General features: G+C 40.4%; 1 protein-coding gene across 1 annotated transcript in view; it reads right to left on the bottom strand.

Moving 5' to 3' along the window:
• Positions 1-1,675: 1,675 nt before the first annotated feature.
• Positions 1,676-19,889, bottom strand: part of ADAMTS17 (ADAM metallopeptidase with thrombospondin type 1 motif 17) — a gene marked incomplete at both ends in the record, with an annotated part of 165,463 nt that continues 147,249 nt past the window's right edge. The window contains 3 exons of the mRNA XM_079541061.1: positions 1,676-1,827; positions 4,823-5,000; positions 18,821-18,973. Coding sequence (XP_079397187.1) covers positions 1,676-1,827; positions 4,823-5,000; positions 18,821-18,973 — 483 coding nt within the window. The remainder of the gene's footprint in view (positions 1,828-4,822; positions 5,001-18,820; positions 18,974-19,889) is intronic.

Raw genomic sequence — 19,889 nt, 5'->3', positions numbered from 1 at the left:
AGAATCTTTATCCCTCCTTGCATTGAAAGGAAGATAACAGCAACAAAGACAGCTTGAGGACAGGTGTGAGCTGCAATCCATAGTGGGCTCAGGGTTAAAGGTGGGCTTACTTCTGCACTCATCCACAAGGAATAAAACAGTAACACAGTTCTAGAGCGAGTACAAAGCTGCAATTCATCCAAAAGGCTCTGCTCATATTATGAAGAATGAGCTGTAACTTAACCACTGCACAACTGGCCTTGGAGCCTGGCAAGGGAAATGATACATGTTGGAGCAAGATACGATAGAGAGACACTGATCTGCAGGACTAGCGGTGGGGACAAACTCTGCCCTGGGTAGAGCTCCCATTTCAAGTCTCACATATCAGAGAGGAGTTTGGTTGAAAGTGCAGACACATGGAAGAGGATATCATATATGCAGCACTTTCTAAGTGCTCTGATAGCACCAATCTGATAGCACCAAACCTGATAGCACCACAAAAGAAAACGTGACAATACAGTGAGCAAAATCCTAACCTTTACTGAAGGCAACAGAAGCCCTTGGCCTTAGGGCTTCAGCACACTCAGGGTTTCATCTTGAATGCCTTGCACCACTTGTAGCACTTTGATACAAAAGGCTATATAAACTTCAGATGTATACAAGAGCCAAAAGACAAGAAACACCTGTTCTGCTCTTCAGTTCATCCTTCATACAAAGATTGTTCCAAGGTTGTCTGTGTACTAATCCTATCCAGTTTCATGGTACTCTCCTTATCTGAATGCCTCCTAAAAGCTTGAGAGAGATTAAATCAAACAATCCCTCAGTGAGCTCTACTGGATCCAATGTTTTCTGGCTTTTCCCACCTCGTTGAAAATGGTTTTTGCATAAATGTAACTATCTACTGTTGTTAATAAGCTTCTATTTCATTAGCTCAGAGAAAAATTAGTCTTCATAAAAGAAACTATTATTTTGGGGAAAAGAGAGAGAAGATTGTGTTTTAAAATTAGAAAGAAGAGCAGTCACTATTAGTTGCTCTCAAAAAATATGACTCAGAATGCTGGATGTAATTGCAATGAACTTTCTGTGGGAGTTTCATAGATGTCCATCCTCTGCTATCAGTTTTCACAAGCTTTTACAGTAAATCCCCTCTTTAAATTAAGCCTTTCATTTACGTGTGTCCCTTCAAACCCACTCAACAGTGGGATAACTGTTCAGAATGAAAAACATTAGATGAAAGCCAAGATTAAAAGATTAAATAATGTCTCTACCTTTGCTTAACTATTTTGCCAGAGGCCTTCCTCCGTGGAGGCACCTATAACCTTAGTCAATGTAATCACTTTGCAACTCTTGTCCTTTAATGGTATTAAGCCATCCAGTGGCTGATGATTTAATATATTAAAGTAAAAAGCATTAATGAAAAAGGTAAAGATGTCAAAACATGATAAAATGATTGGCTCCTTGAGATGACTCTTTTCTATTTTTTTGTTTTGCTTTTTTTTTTTTTTTTTTTTTTTTTTTTATGGTGGATGAGTGGATTACTTTGGTATCCAGTCTGTAGAGTTAGTTTTCAAGTCTCAATAGGTATGCTTTGGAATCCACCACACTGTAGCAACTCATGAAGTTCCAGTACTCAGACCTACTAGTCCGTGACTTACATACAAATAGCTGTAATACCCTAAGAAGTAGCACAGGTTCATTAACTCTTCTGTTGCATCTTGTTTGCATAAAAGTCTCTGCAAGTCTGGCAACAGCGCTGATACCACCGCATGTCCTGGCACAGGTTCTTCTCCCGGATCACCCTGCAGTACACTGTCCACTGGTCGCCTGTGCACTTGTACGTGAGAGCAGCTTGGGACAAGAAAAGAAAGAAGAAACTAGCAGATTAGCTAGAGAACAGCACTGCTGGTGTGATCAAAATCACAGGAAGGGCCAATCTCCCTGTGAGCACTGGAGGCGGGATAATGCTCTATCTACTGAGACATCAGACAACGGATAGAGAGCTCTTGGAAGCGCTTATTGCTAGTGTGCAGTTGGCTGTGACTGTGCAAGCACAGAGCTACTGATATTGTACCTACTTTGTCTCAGTGACAAGTAAGTTTAGATGAATGAAATACCTAAAGCATCAGCTTAGACTTAAATATACAAGTACTGCACAGCAGCAAATGGAAAGCTGTATGCTTTCAGGTACGGTGCTTTGCTAAGGTGTGCTGTCAGGAGTGGTCATCATCCTCTGAGTGGAAAATGTTTTTTTACAGAGAAGCAAAAGCAAAATTCAATTTGATGGATATAAAGCTAAATTAACAGGAAGCAAAAATAACACTTCTTAGTTGGACAACAAGTGCTGCTGGGAGGCAGAAACCCTCTAAGATTGACGAAATGTTTTCGCAGGGTGGAAAGCAGCATAAAGATACTGGTGCTTAATCTGTTGCCAATATCATTAAAGTGTCACTAGTGATTTTATGAAAAAGTAACAGGAACAAAACTATATGTGACAAAAAACGCATGACGGTAGCAAATGCTTTTTATGCTACTACAGATTTATGAACTGAATGTAGCAGTCTTATGAATGCAGTGATAACTGAAAAATCTTCTAAATAATTATTCCTGCTTTTGAGGTTGGAAAAAAAAGGACTAGTTGGAGAACATGAAAAGGTGATGTTACCCTGTATTCAGCATTGAGTCTCAGTGTCAAGCACCAGAAAACCACAGAGAACTGGTGGGAATGCCTATCACCAAAGCTGCGTTTAGTTGGAGAAGTAAAGGTCTGATAAAATCTGATGCAATGGAATTGCACTGAGAAAAAAGAAACATTAAATCTTTTTCTTATTTTTTTTCAATTTGAGAGAAAAAACAGCGATCATCTTAAATGCAAGGAGGGTAGAGTAATTTCTGTGCCTGCCAGCAGTGAAGGGGCTCGTTGAGGAGGTAAGATCTGATGCACTCTCTGCTAGCTATGGTTCCAAAAAGGCATACTGTACAAAAACATGACGTAGCTGGGTTAATTAGGTACTCTGCAGGAATATCAGAGCCACATCATAGGAATCTGATGGAAGGCTTTATGTAATAGAAAGGCACTGAGCCACAGATAAAACAGGACTCTGGTTTTTTAGAGGTCCAAGATCTCTTATGGATTGTGAAGTAAGACAGGAAGTACATATTGGAAGAAACACAGCTCAGGTACCTGGGGGATAAAATAAATCCCCTCTAAATGTGTCTTCTCTGAGGGACACTGGACACAGATACGAAAGTCAGGCAAGGTGAACTCCAATCTTATATACTACTAGAAATATTACAGAGGGTGAGAAACATTGTAGAGTGAGGACAAGACAGCACATGACTGGATTTTTTCCTGTATATTTTTTGTGAGGTTGCAGAAAACAGAAAATTTTGTTTAAAAAAAATTCAATGAGAATCTGTATATATGTAGGAAAAAACATTCAATGATATATCTTTCCACTAATATCAAATATCATTGTTTCTGGCCTGGTGATTCCAAGCCTGGTTTAGAAATAAAGCATCCCAAATTACTTGCAGATTACTTTCAGCAGGAACTCGAGCCTTCTCAGTCTTCTGAACACAAGAGCTTTTTATTGCTTTGTTCAAAAACGTGAATTAGAAAGGGTTTATTTTCTCATCAGTGTATCAAAGGCTTATTTCTCAAACGAAATGTTTTCCCTCCACTATGCTCTTAGTGCTAAAATATTTGGGAAGCACTCTCAGATGTTCTTAAACAAAAGAGCTTAAAAGCTCCTCAGTATGTCTGTATTTGCAAGACTAAAATTTCCCATACTCTTTTAAATAGCTACTGAACTTTTGGGAAACAACTTTCAGTTCAGAAGCCTCATGTCCAGTCCTAGTTCAAATGTTATTTAAATCATGCTGGAAAGTTAGAGACTTTTTGTCTACAAGAGGTGGTAGGATGGAAGCTGTTCTTCTTAAAAGCAGCGGGAAGTAGCAATTAGTCTGTGTCAGCAACTGATGGCTTAGTTCAGCTTTGTCTTACTGCTGATTATGTGTGAAATGCAAAGAAATCAGGTTGGTTCTTTGAGCTTTGACTGAGGACAAAAGCTGAAGTTTGAAGAAAAAAAAAATATTCCCTTGTAAAGTAAGCAAATATGACATGGAAAATTACAGATTCCTACAATTTTGTATTAACATAAGCATTCTTAACTAGATCCTTCTCTTAAACACAGTGTTTTGGAAAAGAAATGGCTTACCACAGTAGTCAGCTTGGCCAGGTACACAGTGAATGCAGAGAGGGTGAGAAGGACAGTGGCAGAAAAACAAGTTTTCACAGAAGGGATCTGGATGCTTTCTTGCCTCCCAGAGCAAATTAATTCATCAAACCACATTCTTGTGGCAACAAATGAGAAGGAAAAAAAAAAACTAAAGCCAGTCATGCTCTACTTGTCAAGGTCATGCATTTTCCTTGGGGCACAGAAGAATAAAATATCATACTTTACACACACCACAGTTAAAGCGCGGTGAGATGTTTGTTTGTGACCAAGAAAGATAAATCTGTCAGCTCCCTCTGTGATCCACCAATCAATCATCCACCACTAGTCCTATTGGTCCCACAGGCCTAGCCACTGCGTGGTGCTTCACCTTGAGCAGTCTGAGGCAAGAACTGATGGGTAAGGAAGGACCTAACCACTCCAGATCTTTAGTCTGACTGAGTGTCTCTCTCCTAATTTCTGGAAGCCCCACTTTTTTTTCCTTTTTTTTTTTTTTTTTTCCCTTTTTTCTTCTTCTTCTTTTTTTTTTTTTTTTTTTAAATACTGAGATGTTGGGCTTCATCTGGTCCTTCACAGGTGGCACCTTCACCCCAAGACCCCTCACTCACCAAGTCTGGGCGAGGTAATTGTGTTGACATTAATCTTCTCATTGCAGACCTCTTGGTGGCACTGCCTGTAGGCTGCTGGCTTGGACAGGACAGGACACTCACTGCCATGGCGCCCGGTGACTTTGTGCATGCACTGCACAACACGTGACTGGAGGCCCTTCCCACAGGTTGAGGAGCACTGGAGAAGAGAAGAGACTGAGACATGGGCAAAGCTGAACAGCTTCAAAATCACGTGTTTACGTACAGCATAAAAATAACTGCCAGAATTGAAGTGTGCAGCAGATCAGTGGATAAGTACAGACTCAACGCTGAGCAAACTTATTAACAGGAGACCCTTCATAAAGTTGTCGCATTTGTCAGCATTCTGCAGCTCCCAGAGTGTTGATTGCAGAAAAACAGTCCTAGCATGGGGGTTGTCTTTCTGTGTGGACTCATTTCACCCTGAGTCCACCCACACTAGCTGTCTCTCTCAATATCCATGAGGTTCCAAGAGGACTGAGGTGCAACTCTTTCCACCAGCCACAAAGATGCAAAGCTGAAAAATGACTACTGCTGAATACTGCCCAGGAATACTCCCACTTCATGAGGGAGACAGTGGAACTGGTTGCCTTAGTTTAAACAGCTTCTCCAAGACTTTGTCTGTCTGACAAGGCTACTTCCACAAACCAGGTGACCACCGCAAGGCACTGGTATCAGGTAACCAAGGATTACAGCGGAGGCAGTCAGCTCCTACTGCATGCCCAGACCCATAGAGAAGCTCTGTTCCAGTATGTAGGAGAACACATTAGGTATTCAAGTATTCACTCCTCTATCCCTGCTAACTGTCTGGCACTTGCCTGTCCTCCTGGGAGCAATTGCAAATTGTACTTCGTGAGTTTTGGCTTCTATTAGCCAAGAGGCCCAGCCTGTTTATATGCTCTCTTTGTTGTCATACAATTGGAGTCCCTGCCTCTCCCTCCCTCTTCCTCTGGCCCAGTCACTTGTGATTTACAATGTCCTACTTGCACGCAGTTCAATTTTAATAAAACAAATGCAGTGAGCACAGCGAGGTGCACCAGCTGGAGTTAATAAAAGAACCTTGTATTTAAAATAAAGAAACAATAGGTTGCAGGACTTTGGTATGATTCCTATTTCTGCTAGAGCCACACACAAGCAAATGATGGGGAGGAGGAGGTGGGAGAAAAGTCAGGAAATATAATTAGGATGGTGTCAAAACGTTCGCATTTTCTATCCTCTGCTGTTTCTGAACAAGGTCAGCGCAGTGGAGCTCTTTCCTTGAAAAATGTTATCATTTCAGACTGCTGCTTCTTAAAAATGGCAAACCAGAGATTTAGGACGCTCCAAATATCAGCACCGCTGAGACTGGATGGAAGTCTGAACAACGCGAATGCAGTGTGGGTGACTGTAAGGCCAGAACACAGGGGCAAAAGTACAGGTGGATGCATGCACTCCTCCACCTCCTCTCCCATCTATTTGTTCTGAAGTATCATAACAAACCCCGGGTGCTGCTCAAAGACCATCTTATGCAAGAGGCATAGCTTTGTTCTGGGCTGGAGCACACACAGCTTCTCCTTCCTGTGTGGATCACTGCAAGACCTATGCAAAATGGCCTCACATGAAAGGAACATTAAAATAGAATTGGTGGGATCCTGCTTCAGACAACCCAGCACAGGGAGATACCTACGTATACAATGTGTGTTCTCAGTTCTGTGTAGGAAGAACGGTAGCACCAGAAAAGCTTGCTGACAAAAGTAACACAGGCCAGCTCTAATATTCATCTTTAGTCACTCCCTTTAGTCATGACTTTTTATTAACAGGTTTCTTATACTTGTTGTATTCACCAAATGTGTGTTTGCTTTACTGTTGAAAGAAAATATGTGCACCTGTTCGTTATTCTTACTGCATCCCTCCCTGCACTTCTCTAGCACTGAATTTCTCCAAAAAAGAGACAAAAGACACTTTCCTCATCAGGTGAATAAGGTTTTTAGCTACTGATATACACTCACCTACCTTTGTCTGTGTTTCTGTCTCAGCATTTGTTAACCAGCAAGGAGGGCAAGCAGTGAAACTTTTTCCACAGATACTGCCAACTCCAATCCTCAGACAAATAACAGCAGATTTTTGCCCGAGGCAGTTTTATTCCTTCTCCTGGGAGATTGGGATCATCACCTATGCTATGCAATTATTTTTTCACAGCCAGGAAGACAGATTTTAACATCTTTCTTGAACTCTTTTGGGCTTGGCAGCTAAAGGAAGGTTGGACATCTGGCTTATTTTAAGATGAAATTTTCAACTCTGTACTTGGATAGTCTCTTTCCTAGGAATTTCAATAGGAAATAGGAATAGATACAAAATACATACAAAGGGGGAATTGTTACTCATGCTGCCTGATGAAGAGAGGACATCATTAAAAGAGGAATAAAAATCAAACTCCAACTGAACAGCAAATTCTCATAAATACCTTTCCTCCTATTCTGGACAGCTAAACACACTGCTGCAGTCTCTCTGTTCCCAAATATTTATAGAGCAATTAAATATATCCATGGAAAAGTTTTCAGGGCTGGATTCACCCCGACACAGGACCCTCAGGACTGGACACAGGTATGAAGTGTTCAAGCAGGGAAAACTGCTGCAGCCCTCTTGCAAACAGGGAACTTCTAGGCAGTCAAGGCAAGGGCACATCGCTCATGGCTGAATGGGGCTGGGCTGCAGGGGTTGAAATCCTGCTCCAGCTTGGCACTTGATCCAGCTTTCATTCTGCAGAATGCTGGGAAAATATCAACTTGTCACAAACACCGCTGTTAACAAAAATACTCTGGAAATCAGAAAAACCTATAAAAGCATTGATATAACTCCGAAAACATGTGTGTTTTGATGCCACAGTGGAGCAACGTGACCTGTAAACGTGGAGGATCAGCTTTGGAACGCGGCGCAGAGTGGTGCGGATCTCTGCCTGCCCCATGAGCTGCTCTGCAAGCACTGAGGCAAAGCCCATAAGCAACTTGCCCAGTCTCAGAAACCAGGGACGCAGGCAAATGGCTGAATAGACACTAGTGGCAAACAAAGGAGTGTTCTCTTCCCTTTCAGGAGGCACTGCCAACGATATCAATATCACAAAAATGCATATGCAAAATCCACATAGTTTAACACAACACACTAAAGGGACAATATAGCCATTGTAAATTAGAAATCAACCCGCATGCAAAGATCAAAGGATTGTTCAACGCTGGAACAGGGAGGGGGGTTAATGAACAGTTAGGAAAAGTGAATCTAATGAGAGCTCTTTTAACTCCCAGTTTAAGCACTACTTGAGAAGGCAAAAGAAGTAAAAAAAAATGCCTCCATTCACATTCTTTGGCAGTAACATGGAAGCCGGTGGGGATATCCAGAAGGAAATAAACTCACAAATTGTCAAGGCAGCAGCTGCATTCATCAGCTTAAAGAAAATTTACTCACAGAAAGACTCCAACCTTCAGACTAAGCTATGATTTTTCAACAGGAATGCTATTTTCACCTTAGGATAATCTAAGAAAGCTTGAAATCTACTGAAGGTGATGACAGGTGTCTAATTCCTTTGAAAGCAAATGCCTCAGGAGAATACTAGGTATTAAAACAGAATGAATTTACAGTAAGTGCTGGGATCTGTCAAGGACTTCATCAACTCCTGATCTACAAAAGATAGCCAGAAAAGGAGAGAGGAATAAAAATAAATTAAGCCAGGGCAGGCTTGCCTTTGGGCAGCTGTAGGAATACCTAAGAAGGATCAGCCCAAAGAATCCCTATATTGAGGATTAATGGGGACAGAATAAAGAACAGATTTACTGCAACAGAGGACAGGCTGTGATTTGCTGTGGACTGAATGGGATAATGAAGAACTGCTTATGCCTTAGCTGAGGACTGCTGACCTTGCAGGGATGTCCTCAGACCACATATCACCTTTAAAAATCTCACTTTTCTGACCTCTAAGAGACGTTAGTCTCTTCTATAAGAGACTTGCTTCTTCTGGCAGAAGGTCACAGCATCCCTTCAGCCAATCCTGAACATACTACAATATTTATAAGGCAAATCTGTTGCAGGGAGAGATAGTTCAAAATGACAGTAATAACTGAGCTGAAGGCAAGGTTTTTTAAAACTTTCAGTCTGCAGGCATCTGATGTTTAAAGATATGGGTTTGTCCCCAATTTGCTGAAAGTTGCTGATGCCAAGGATAACACTATGGCTAAAGCTCCAGCATTCAGAGATACAGTCATGCTTTACTGACTTCAGAGTTCAAGTATTCAAGGCGTTAGGATAGGGCAGAGAGTTTTTCCCCCAGGGGTTTTATTTCATGCTTTTATGAAAGTCAGAAAAAAGCCAAGAGAGGTTCCTATTGACACCATTCTAACACAGCACCTGAGATGAATGACAAACATCCTGTAATTCAACTGTTCTTGAGACCTTAATGTGTGTGCTCTGAAAGTCAGTACCCTACACCCCTTAACATCAGGCTTTTTAGAAATATTGCTAATTTAAACTCAAGAGTTTTAACTGAAAAGCAGCATGCAATATACTTTCATAAACACCAGTTTGACTTTCACTATGGCATCACGCTAATGAAAGAAATTTCTGTCTTTTCATTGATAAGATCTCAGCCCAAAGCAAACTGTAAGCTGTTTTTCAAGCTCTCCTGTTCTTTTCTTTCTTTCCTTTTTTTTTTTTTTTTTTCTTTTTAACTCTGGATCTGTAAAGAGAACATATCTGGTCTTGCTTACAACAAACTATCACTTGGAAACTTTTGTGAAATGACTGATTTGTTTAACCTAGCCAAGAAAAAATGCATACCCTTCTGACTCAATATAGGAAGAAACAATAAATTACAGCAGAAAATGCTCGTGGCTGATGTGACAGTATCTTAGAAGGGGAAGAGAGAAGCAATCTTTGCAAACTGCCTACAGCTGTGCTTTCGAACTGCATGACCCTGAGAAACAAGACCTGACCAGCATGTCTCCCTGCATAATTATGGTTGACTTTGCTATTCTGAAAAGTTCCATTGTGCACAGAGTTCAGAGATTATGAGCAGAATGCATGAATGTTCAGGGTACTGACAGTGCTCTTAAGTACTTGTGCAATGCAGCTCAGGTGGATGCTAATGAGGAAATGATATTTAATTAATCATACCAACCAGACAGAATTCATGTCATAGAATCATAATGTATCAGTGTTGGAAGGGACTCACAAGGATCATCATGTCCAACTCTTGGCTACACAGAGGACTGCGTGAAACTCAAATAATAAAAGCAAAGATGTGAAATTAAGCTGTATTGCCTACAAGGTGCCATATCCTAGCATACCACCTCTAGCATCGTGTGTGCACCGTTTTGATCTGTGACAAGAAAAAAGCAGAAATTTCCCATAGCTTATTCAATCTGTAGAACTTCAATGAAAATGAAGCAGACAACCACTTCATGTAAAATGCATAATTGAGCTAACTTCAAGTGAGCTAGATAGTAAAAGAAAACTGCATAACCATGGAAACACATAACTCCACTCAGGCTGACTGCCTGAGAATTACCTTACTTCTACAACATATGCATTCAATGCATTCAACGCTGAGCAATGTTTTTATGAGCTACATGACCTACAGTTACACACTAACTGCTGTCACAGATGTTATTCTGAAAGAGAATCTTGTTAACCGAAGCTCCACTGAGCACATCTTTAAATTACTCATCTCTTAATAAGCAATGCTACCTAAAAGCAATTTATTAAAAAGAAAGTAAGTAAAGATGTCATTAGGATTATTTTATTTCAGCAAGAGGATGCTCATCTCCAGCACACTGGTTCTGGCTGGGTGTTCTCTAGACAAGGAGCTACTCAGATCTGAAGTATATGAAGAACACTGCAGCTCACCACTGTGCATAGCCAAAAGAAGGGATCACCATCGGGGTGACAGCCATTGTTCTTTAAAGACAGTCTGGAAAGTTGTCACCTTAATGCCTCACGGATCATCATAAAACTCAGTAGGCTTTTGGAAATACTACAAAATTATGTGGTATTGCTAGTTGCACATACTGCATGTTGTAAGGATTGGAAGCACAAAAACCTCTTCAGCTGCACAGTACAAAAAGCGAATTACATACTGTTCACCTCCTTAAAGACATTATCCTAAATACTGTAACATCTCAGTTACTCAGAGAAAATGAATGCCAATATTTGAACAGGCTTGCCTTTCATGCTTTCTTCCTTCTCACATTAAAAAGAGCAAAATAGTCACAATAGAATTCCATTTCAAATCCACTGATCTTAGTGGGAGGCTTTAATGCTCCATCAAAAAAAAGCACTTAATGGATGAGGCTTTTAAATAAAAGATATCACAAAAGAAAAGTTATTTTTCCAATTAATAGGATCACTGGAGGCTGCATTGGAAGACAGTAACATTATGACAGAAAAAATCCCACTTCAAACAAAACACTCATGAATACGGCCTTTTTGCAGCGCTCTATCCATTTCTTAGGAATCACCAAAATAATCAGTACGTTCCCAGAAACTCCAGCAGAGTTGAGCTGTGCAAACTGTTGTGCAAGATAGAAGCTGTCACTGTTTCAAAGGCACACTCAGGACTTGGTTTCTGCGGCTTAGAGATCACAGGGGAATGACACAGCCAGCACTATAGTCTGCACCTCTTCACTTTTCACACCTAGGTTTACCACTAAAACTGGAGCTGACAGCACAGGTCTAGAGAGTCTTAAACTTGTTTTAGTGCTGATACACGATTTTTACATTTCTGAACATAGCAAAAAATTTTTCACAGATGGTGAACGGAAAATCAGAGAGGAAAAAGGGAAGGATTCACCTTAGTGAACTAGCTGTTTATCTTAGTGAACTAGCCCTGCTTACGGGCCCTTTGCAGCCAGTGAGTGGAGGGATCAAAGATCCCTCAGACTTCACTAATTCAGTAATTCAGACTTTACTAAGGGGAGGAGGTAACGCTATTAAGACAAAGATTATAAATGGTACCTAATAACTATCCCAAACAAAGCACCTACCTGTCAGATGGCGAGGACTCAGTGATGTGAATTTAAGCAAGCGATGGGCCCATGGCCATGCTGCAGCCTTTTTTTGTAAAATAAGCACAAGGTTTTTTCTTACACTGAGATACATTTCATTCCAGGCTTTTCCTCTATGGAAATTAAACTAGAGATTGTTGGTTTTAGCTTAACTCAACTCAAGAAGGTACCTTTCTATTTGAAATATGCATAGCTATCACTTTTCATGATGCCTTCCGAAGTCTTTACTACGACACCAGCACCAGCTTTCCTGAATTCAGGACTGTCTCTATGTGATATAACCAAGTTTGGGCCATTTGTTCTTATCCTCTGTAGCCAGGAGTATTTTGAAGATTAACTGTTGGCAAAAGAGGCTGCAATTTGCACATCAGTATCAGAAGCTGGAGGAAAAAAGCCACAGGGAATTGGAACTAGTAGTGCAACTTAGAGCAGTTCACTGGGACAGCAGTCAGGTTTAGGATACGCTGATGATCTGGCTCTCAGTTATGCTTATAAGGAGAGCTAGAGAGAGTCAGAAGATAGAAGCCTGTTGGGCCCTCTCTAGACATATCCAGCTGCATCACTTTCTGGAGATCAACTTGCATCAGTGAGACCTTTCAATATCAGCTTCTAGCTGTGGTGCTGAATGCACACAAGCAGACATAAATTATAAATTGTTTGCCAAGCCAAAGCAAGTAAGAGGCAGGGAAAGGTCTGTCAGCTGTGATGTGCTTAGCCTGCACTCCTAAGCAACCATCCCTGCTGCAGATTTTTCTCCCAGTTCAACAAGAAAAGTTATTTTCTTCAAGGTAGAAGAAGATGAACTTAGCTGTGACCTTTATGAACAATTAACAAGTTGTCCATGGTTTATCACTAGCAGATGGTGGGTCAAGCCATGAATTTGTAATGAATGTTAGAACAAAGGACAGATTGCTTCAATATTTATAGCTTTGAATACACCTCTCAAATCACAGCTGTCCTTGATTTGCTCTTCTTATCATATAATGTGAGTTAATCATTAAAAGTGAGACATACAGAGGATTTTGCTGATGTTCCCAGATGTTTGGAACTCGAAAAACATGCCTCCCTGGCAGTGGAAAACTGTGGAGTTTTTTGGAAAAAAAAGAAGAAACAAAAAAACCCAAAAAACCCAACACCTTTTCTTTGTGTGTGTACTGCAGGGATAGGGGTTTTATCTCTCAGAGAATGCAGCCTACTGTAATCCTGCCAAAATAATTAATTCACAATAACAAAATCCTTGTTACCACCCATTGCAGTAAATGACTGCTGATCTGCAGTATGAAACACCTCAATGTCTGGCACAAATACAGTATTTTTGTTATAGGAAATTAGATTTTTTTTCTCTGTATTGTTAATATTCTCCTGGGATGAGAACCTGCAGCCAGTATTTCATAGGCTGGAGAAAATACTGTAAAGAAATTGGCAGCCAGTGATGCACAAGCAGGTCAGGTGGCTATAGGTAATTTTTCACATGTATTTTATCGTTACTGACATTATTTGGCAACAAGAATACTTTTTAAAACTGTGCTTTGCCAAGCTGATCATTACTACTGCTGTGCAGATTCTTCAGTACACAACCATTCTGAACTCAGTTAAGGTTGTGCCCGGGTGTTCATGTGAAACATGTAAAATGGTAGAAAAAGATTTCTCCTCCGCTCCTCTCCTTTCCTCAAGTGGAATCCCAGCTTGAGATGCCATACATTTCTGTTTTCACCCAGAAGTATGAATCTGTGATGGTTCCTACACAAGACCCAAAGATCTCACACAGCCCAGCAGATCAGATTCTGATCTGAATTGCCTTGGCATAAGCTTGCAGTAATTTAAGTGGCTGAATCAATCTGCATTTATACCAGTGCCAGACAGAATGATATCTGACCCCCAGCGCTGAGTGAGACTTTTGGCTTGTGGCCAATGGATTGGAAGGAAGAATGAAAGACAGCCCGGATTCACATCAGGAAATATATAATATAGGCCTTAATATTTATAGAGTATCTACTGTAAAGAAAAAAAAAAAAAGGCAAAGTCAATATATTATAAGGCTTCTATGCATCTTTCTTCCTCTAAAAACCTTTTCATTGGGCTATGTAATATAATAAGTTAATGAGCTAAATTGTTGACTGAGGAACAGATGTTGCATGTTTTAGCTTCTGCCAACAAAACTGGAAATGCATCCTTGTGAAAATCTGCACTAACGATGTAGTTAGTGTATCTTGCTTGTAACCATGCCTTCCTTGACATAATACCAGCTAAAAGAAGAACAGCCAAAGAAGTGAAATGGGGAACTCTGAACCATTTTGTGCTTTTGGCTTGAAATAGAATACTTCAGTCACAAGACACAAATAGAGTATGTTGAGGCACATAAAACAGAGAAACAACTAAGTACAACTGGAAATGAAGAAAAATCCATAAAAGTCTTCTGGAAGATTACTCCTGCTCTGTAATCTCACCTTGTCAGTTATACCTTAGAAGAGTCCACAAGCCAACTGGAGAAAAGGAACTGAAAAGATACAGCGTTAGCTTGCACATCTGCCCCTAGGTGATTTACCTGCTTTGTCATTCCAAGATTAGAAGGGGAAAGTGCTGAAGACAGAGTGGGGAGGCCTGTGTAGCTAAAAAACAGTCCCCAGTGCTGCATCTTCGAGCACAACTGCTCTTTGTCATTACCACAGCTAGCTGGTCCATCTAGGCTGTACCTCATCTCCCTGCAGCAGGCCAGCAACACACTCCCAAAGCATCTGGGACATCTGGTTCCACTGCAGGAGTCACGGCAGACTCCAGCACAACTCACAGTCTCACAGCCTCGAGCACATGAGGAGCACAGACGCAGACAGTGCATCCTGCAAAGCGATCGAGACAGCCACATTCTATCCACCAGCTACCTGCATGCTTTACAGGAATGTAATCCTTGACCTGAAGTTTGCCAACAAAACACAACTGATCGCGACAGAATGAACTACTATCTTGTTAATGCATCGGAGGCATAGTTTCAGCAGCTTAGGAATCTGAGGCAAGAGCTGGGAAAGCGAGCTGTTCTTTTGACCAGCACAACTACAACAAAAATGTGAAAATGTTTCCAGTGCTACAACCTTTAACAGCTCAGATTTCAAACATGCAAGAAGTATTGCAAAGCTGAAAGTGTATGCGATGTTTGTTTCTTTAACTGAGTACAAACTGGATGTGGAATTTCCTTTTGGAAGAAAAGACTGAACGGGAGATGACTTGGATTCCCATTTGTGTATTGCATCATACAAAAAAAAGAAAGGATGATATAACGAACTGCAATTCTAAAGAATCCAGGCAATAGTAAAAAATAATTTCAGGTTAACACCTTCAGTGGGTCTCTCACTTTAAAATCTGCCTTTCTGCTAGGTTTGAAGACTTTCAGACCAGGAATATTTTTGTTATGCTGTTCATGCTAATGCTGTATTTGTGTAAATGATAAAAATAAGATTCTTTTTGTTAAGAATGAAAAAGTTGAAAGTTTAGGAATGCTAGCAAGTTGGAGGTCATCATGGCTACTAGTAACAGAACAATATTCTGTCTTTACAAGTACCCTAGATAGTATGTTAATCTCAGGCTTTGGACTAACAAAGGTAACTTCAAAGAAATTTAAATAACATCACAAACCTGAACATATGTGTTTGCAAAGCAAACTAGATATATCAGCTCCCTGTGGCACAATTCAAAGAAACTGCAAGTACACTGGGAACACACAAACAGCCCAGACTGACTGCAAAATCCACTCCATTAGCTCCAAATCCCTGCATCTTCTGAATGGAACATGATCTAAAATCTTACATAGGATAAGCGTGTCCATCACTGTCAGCTATAGCAGTTCTTGTTTGTGTCTGTGATCTCATGACTGAAGGCATTCTTAGTAAAGCTCTGGGGAGCTCCTTAGGCAAGTCTTCTCATGCACAGAGCCTATGTGTTCTATAAATGCTTCTACTGCTCCTCTGACAAAAATCAGAGTCTGCCCCTCAGAGAGCCCATTCTATTTATGTTGTATCCAGATGTGGATTTTTAATGAAGTTTTGCCTCTGTCCTACAAGACTTTGGGATATACTCAAATGATCTTAGTTTGGGACAGCTCAGAATTGAATGCCAAGTCAGCATGCAAGTTGTCTGCATAAAAAGCATCTGTCCCTCCTTCTATCCTGTGGTAATTACTACTGATCATTCAATCTTGCTTCCTTGATGATTCTTAATAGAAACAAATCCACAATGCAGTTAATCACAAAAGGTCGTTGCTTGTTCTGAGATCAAGCTGTAATGGTAGAAAATGTTTCCATCTCAGCACAAAGCCCTCTCACAGTGATTTTTATAGCACTGGCAAAACAAGAACTAAACAAACAAGCAAACAAACAACCAAAAAAAAAAAAAAAAAACCCAAAAATGTTCTACAATGGGATTTTAACCTGGAATTGTGAATTTTAAGGAGTTTGCTATAATTTGACTTTAGAAGACTGTATGTTTCTCCTTAATGGTCAAATTGTTTAAGCCAGACAACACCAGAAAGGAATTGCTGATAGTGTAAAGGTCCTTCTACATCTGAGCCCTGCATTAAAGCTTCTGGATCCTGAAAATGAAAATCCTGACTGGATCTGCAAGGAATTCCACACGAAGTATTTTAGCTATCTGGGTTTCTGAGGTAATAAACTTTCTCAGAAGAACTGTATCTATCCGTACCTTTCTTAAGCCATCCAGTGATGCTTCTTGTTCACCTCTCTACTCAGAGGATAACAATCTAATTGTGTGATCCAAGTCTTCGTGTCATTAACCAAGACGTCTAGAATTTTTAATGTTCATTATAAACCAAATCTAAGTCCAAGAACATCTGCTGAATTTGCACAGGGTGAAATTCCTGGGAAGCTGAGAGTTGGCACGTGTTCTCTGCAGGCAGAAGCAGACCACATAAACAGCACACAAACTTCTGTGCCCTTCTGCACAGAGAAGATCCTGATCCCAAGTTAAGAATTGCAAATAACGAGTGATTTTGCACGGAACTTGCACTGCACATATGCAGAGACTAAATCTATCAATGCTATTTACTGTGACCAATGCATGACTGCAGCCTTTCTCGCAATGAGCCAACTTCTTTATCAGATGGGAAGCATTCATACAGTACTGAACTTTCAATCCATGTAATCAGTGAATACATGATTATTTCATATTCCTCCTATAAAGAGAATCCGGGTCAATTCTTCTGCCAAAATCTCTTAAAATTCCACAAATAAATAAATAATGTTATTTCACCTGTTAACACAGGAACTGCTTATTTTGGCCAAATTGTGTGGATTCTGTGTGCCAAGTTATAAATAAAATAACGTTCAATACTCTAAACATTCTGTGATACAAATTCCTGGCTCAGCATAAGTACAGATCTTTTGCCTATGGCTGGTTCTTAAATCACGCTCCAGCACTGACACCATTAAATTCAAGCATCTCTGACACGGTGTATCTATAAATATTTGTAATTCCCAATCGTAATGCAAAAAATACAATTGCAGATAAGCCAATTTGCCCATCATGGGCCTCTGCTTCAGTGGATTTTGCTTGCTGGAGTTTGGGTTTTTGGAAAGCATAATGCAACTACTGTATCCCAGTGGTTTCTGCACATGCCGTACATTCCAGAACAAAAGTAGGCCTTCTGTTTCAAGAGCAGAACAGTTACAAAGATAAGATAAAACCAAACTGGAATATAATATTCCTGGGAAATTTCAAGGCTTTATACAAACATGAAGTTGGTAATGTAAAGGATGCGTTGTGAACAACACTGGCAAAGGCTGAACTTCTTATACTGCTGGGCTTCCTTCCCAAGCAAAACTACCTGCTACTTTAAGATCAGAATGCAAATACAGAGCAGATTCTGCACTGGTTTAATCCACTGCACATAGGAATTAATTCCACTGATGTCACCAGAGAAACTGTGTTCAGACAGATCTAAATGAAAGTGAAATCCAGCCCTAAGGAAGGGACTGATGGTTTTGACTCTGCCTTTAAATAGAGGGCAAACTTTCATCTCAGATGGCTGAAGTAAGTGAAGCACTGGACTGTGCTGTGTAGGTCTCAGAATAGCATGAGTTGTGCTAGTTTTGCATCTGTGGTAATAAAATGGTATACCATCAGACACTGAAAGCAAAATCTGCATGAGAAGGGCAAACAATTCAGCAGTGTGTGCCGTCAGTTAACCTTTGTCTCTGTGAGAGTTTGCTAAGGCTTCCACATTCTACTTAATAACAGTTCTCCCAGACCCTCAAACTCACCACCTGTGGAATAAGAGGTATAAGGCTCAGCTCTCAGCTGAGTACTGATGCTTTGAGGGAGACAAAACTTACATCACATCTTCTCTTCGTGAGATTTCTCTTTTTCTCAGTGACTAGGTTTCTAATTTGAAGTCTAAATACTTAACTGATACACATACTTGAAGAAAGAAAACATCTACTATTTTCCTTTCAGGCTGCCCAGGCTGGGCATGCGATTCCCGCTTAACTCCCTGAAGTCCTGGCAGATACTGTTAATGAACTTCTTTTCGTAGAAGTCAACCTGTTAGCCAGGTCGATTAGGAGCTGGTTTCTTTGAAACATGTAAAACAGTTCCAGCACTGCTCATGAAGTGGCCTTTTAATGCAAAGAGTTGAGTTGATGGATGAATTTTGGCCTGTGGTGAGAATCTTCATTTTTAGGGTGGAAGTTGTGTGGGTTTAGCTGTTGAATGGATAAGATGTCCATTAATACTCATTTTGTACCTGTTTGTTGACATATCCACAAGCCTCTGTTGCAGTATTTGGGTCACAAGTGGCATAAAGGGAAAGTTTAAATCCCAGCAAAAAACATCAATCAAAAGCTTCCGTTCAAAATATTTAAACTGCAGAACAGACTGCACATGGAAGCACAGCATACTGAACATCTTTGGATTTAGAGAGAAAATACTGTGCACTGCTCACTGGTACCTTAGACCAATCGCCTGTTTTCCATTCATAACAGCCTGTGTGATCCTCACATTCTTCCTCGTCTCTTGGCCTGGTGGCTGCATCACATTTTCCTTGAGAATTTGTACATGTTACTGTCCTTTTTTGGATCCCTTTGCCACAGTCTGCTGAACACTGCAAAACAACAGGTATGTTTTATTATTTCTAGGAATCATGCAACAGAATTTTTATTTTTGTAACATATCTAAAAGGAAAGCTTAGTTTTATGCACACAAAACCTGATAACTTGCAAAATTTTCCCCCAACAACTGAAACCATTTTCAAACATGATTCGTCTGAATAATATGAGATACACTTCTGTGATCTTTTACTTGTGAAAAATAGCATCGCGCTAGAAATGGTGTTACTGAATAACTAAATCTTGCATTTAAGAGCTCATTATTCATAACAGAACTGCCATATACCCTTATGTATCACAGGAGTACAAATATGACGAAAAATGCACTTTATGTAGCAGGAAATTGTGGTTACAAAACCGCCTCTGCAGTACTGTTCGTATGCACCCTGGTGAATTCACTGCTCTCACACATGTTCTCATGTGCACACGTGTGACCTTCACTCTTTGAATTGCCACCTCCTCATCACTGCGATGTTAATTTCAAAGAACTTGAAGTGTACAAAGCAGATCGCTCAGCAGAGACACCACTCAGTGAACCACAGAGCTGTCATCACCTTCCGGCCTTGGCCAGCAAGCTGCCCACATTCATCAGCAGGTACAAAAGATGGGCCCCTCAGCATCAAAAGCATAACCAGGGACTGTGGGAATGCAGCAGGCTACTAGGGCTGCTAGGATCAGTTGCTGGAGAAAGACTTGATTCAAGCATTCTGGGCACTAGTAACAAACATCCATGCAAGTGAGCAAATATTGTCCACAAATATTTTAATGCTTAGACGCTGTTATTTAGGCACTTTGAAAAAGTAGAAATAACTGGTAGCCCATTTGCTATCTCTGACAACAGTTGACTGGAAATTCTGTTTTACTGGTGAATTTGTCTTGACTGCAACAGGTGGGAAAAAGACACTGCTGTGA

The sequence above is a fragment of the Tetrao urogallus genome (genome assembly GCF_951394365.1).
Source record: "Tetrao urogallus genome assembly, chromosome: 11".
Lineage (NCBI taxonomy): Eukaryota > Metazoa > Chordata > Aves > Galliformes > Phasianidae > Tetrao > Tetrao urogallus.
Note: the sequence above shows the minus strand (reverse complement) of the source record. Positions and strands in the feature narration are given on the sequence as shown.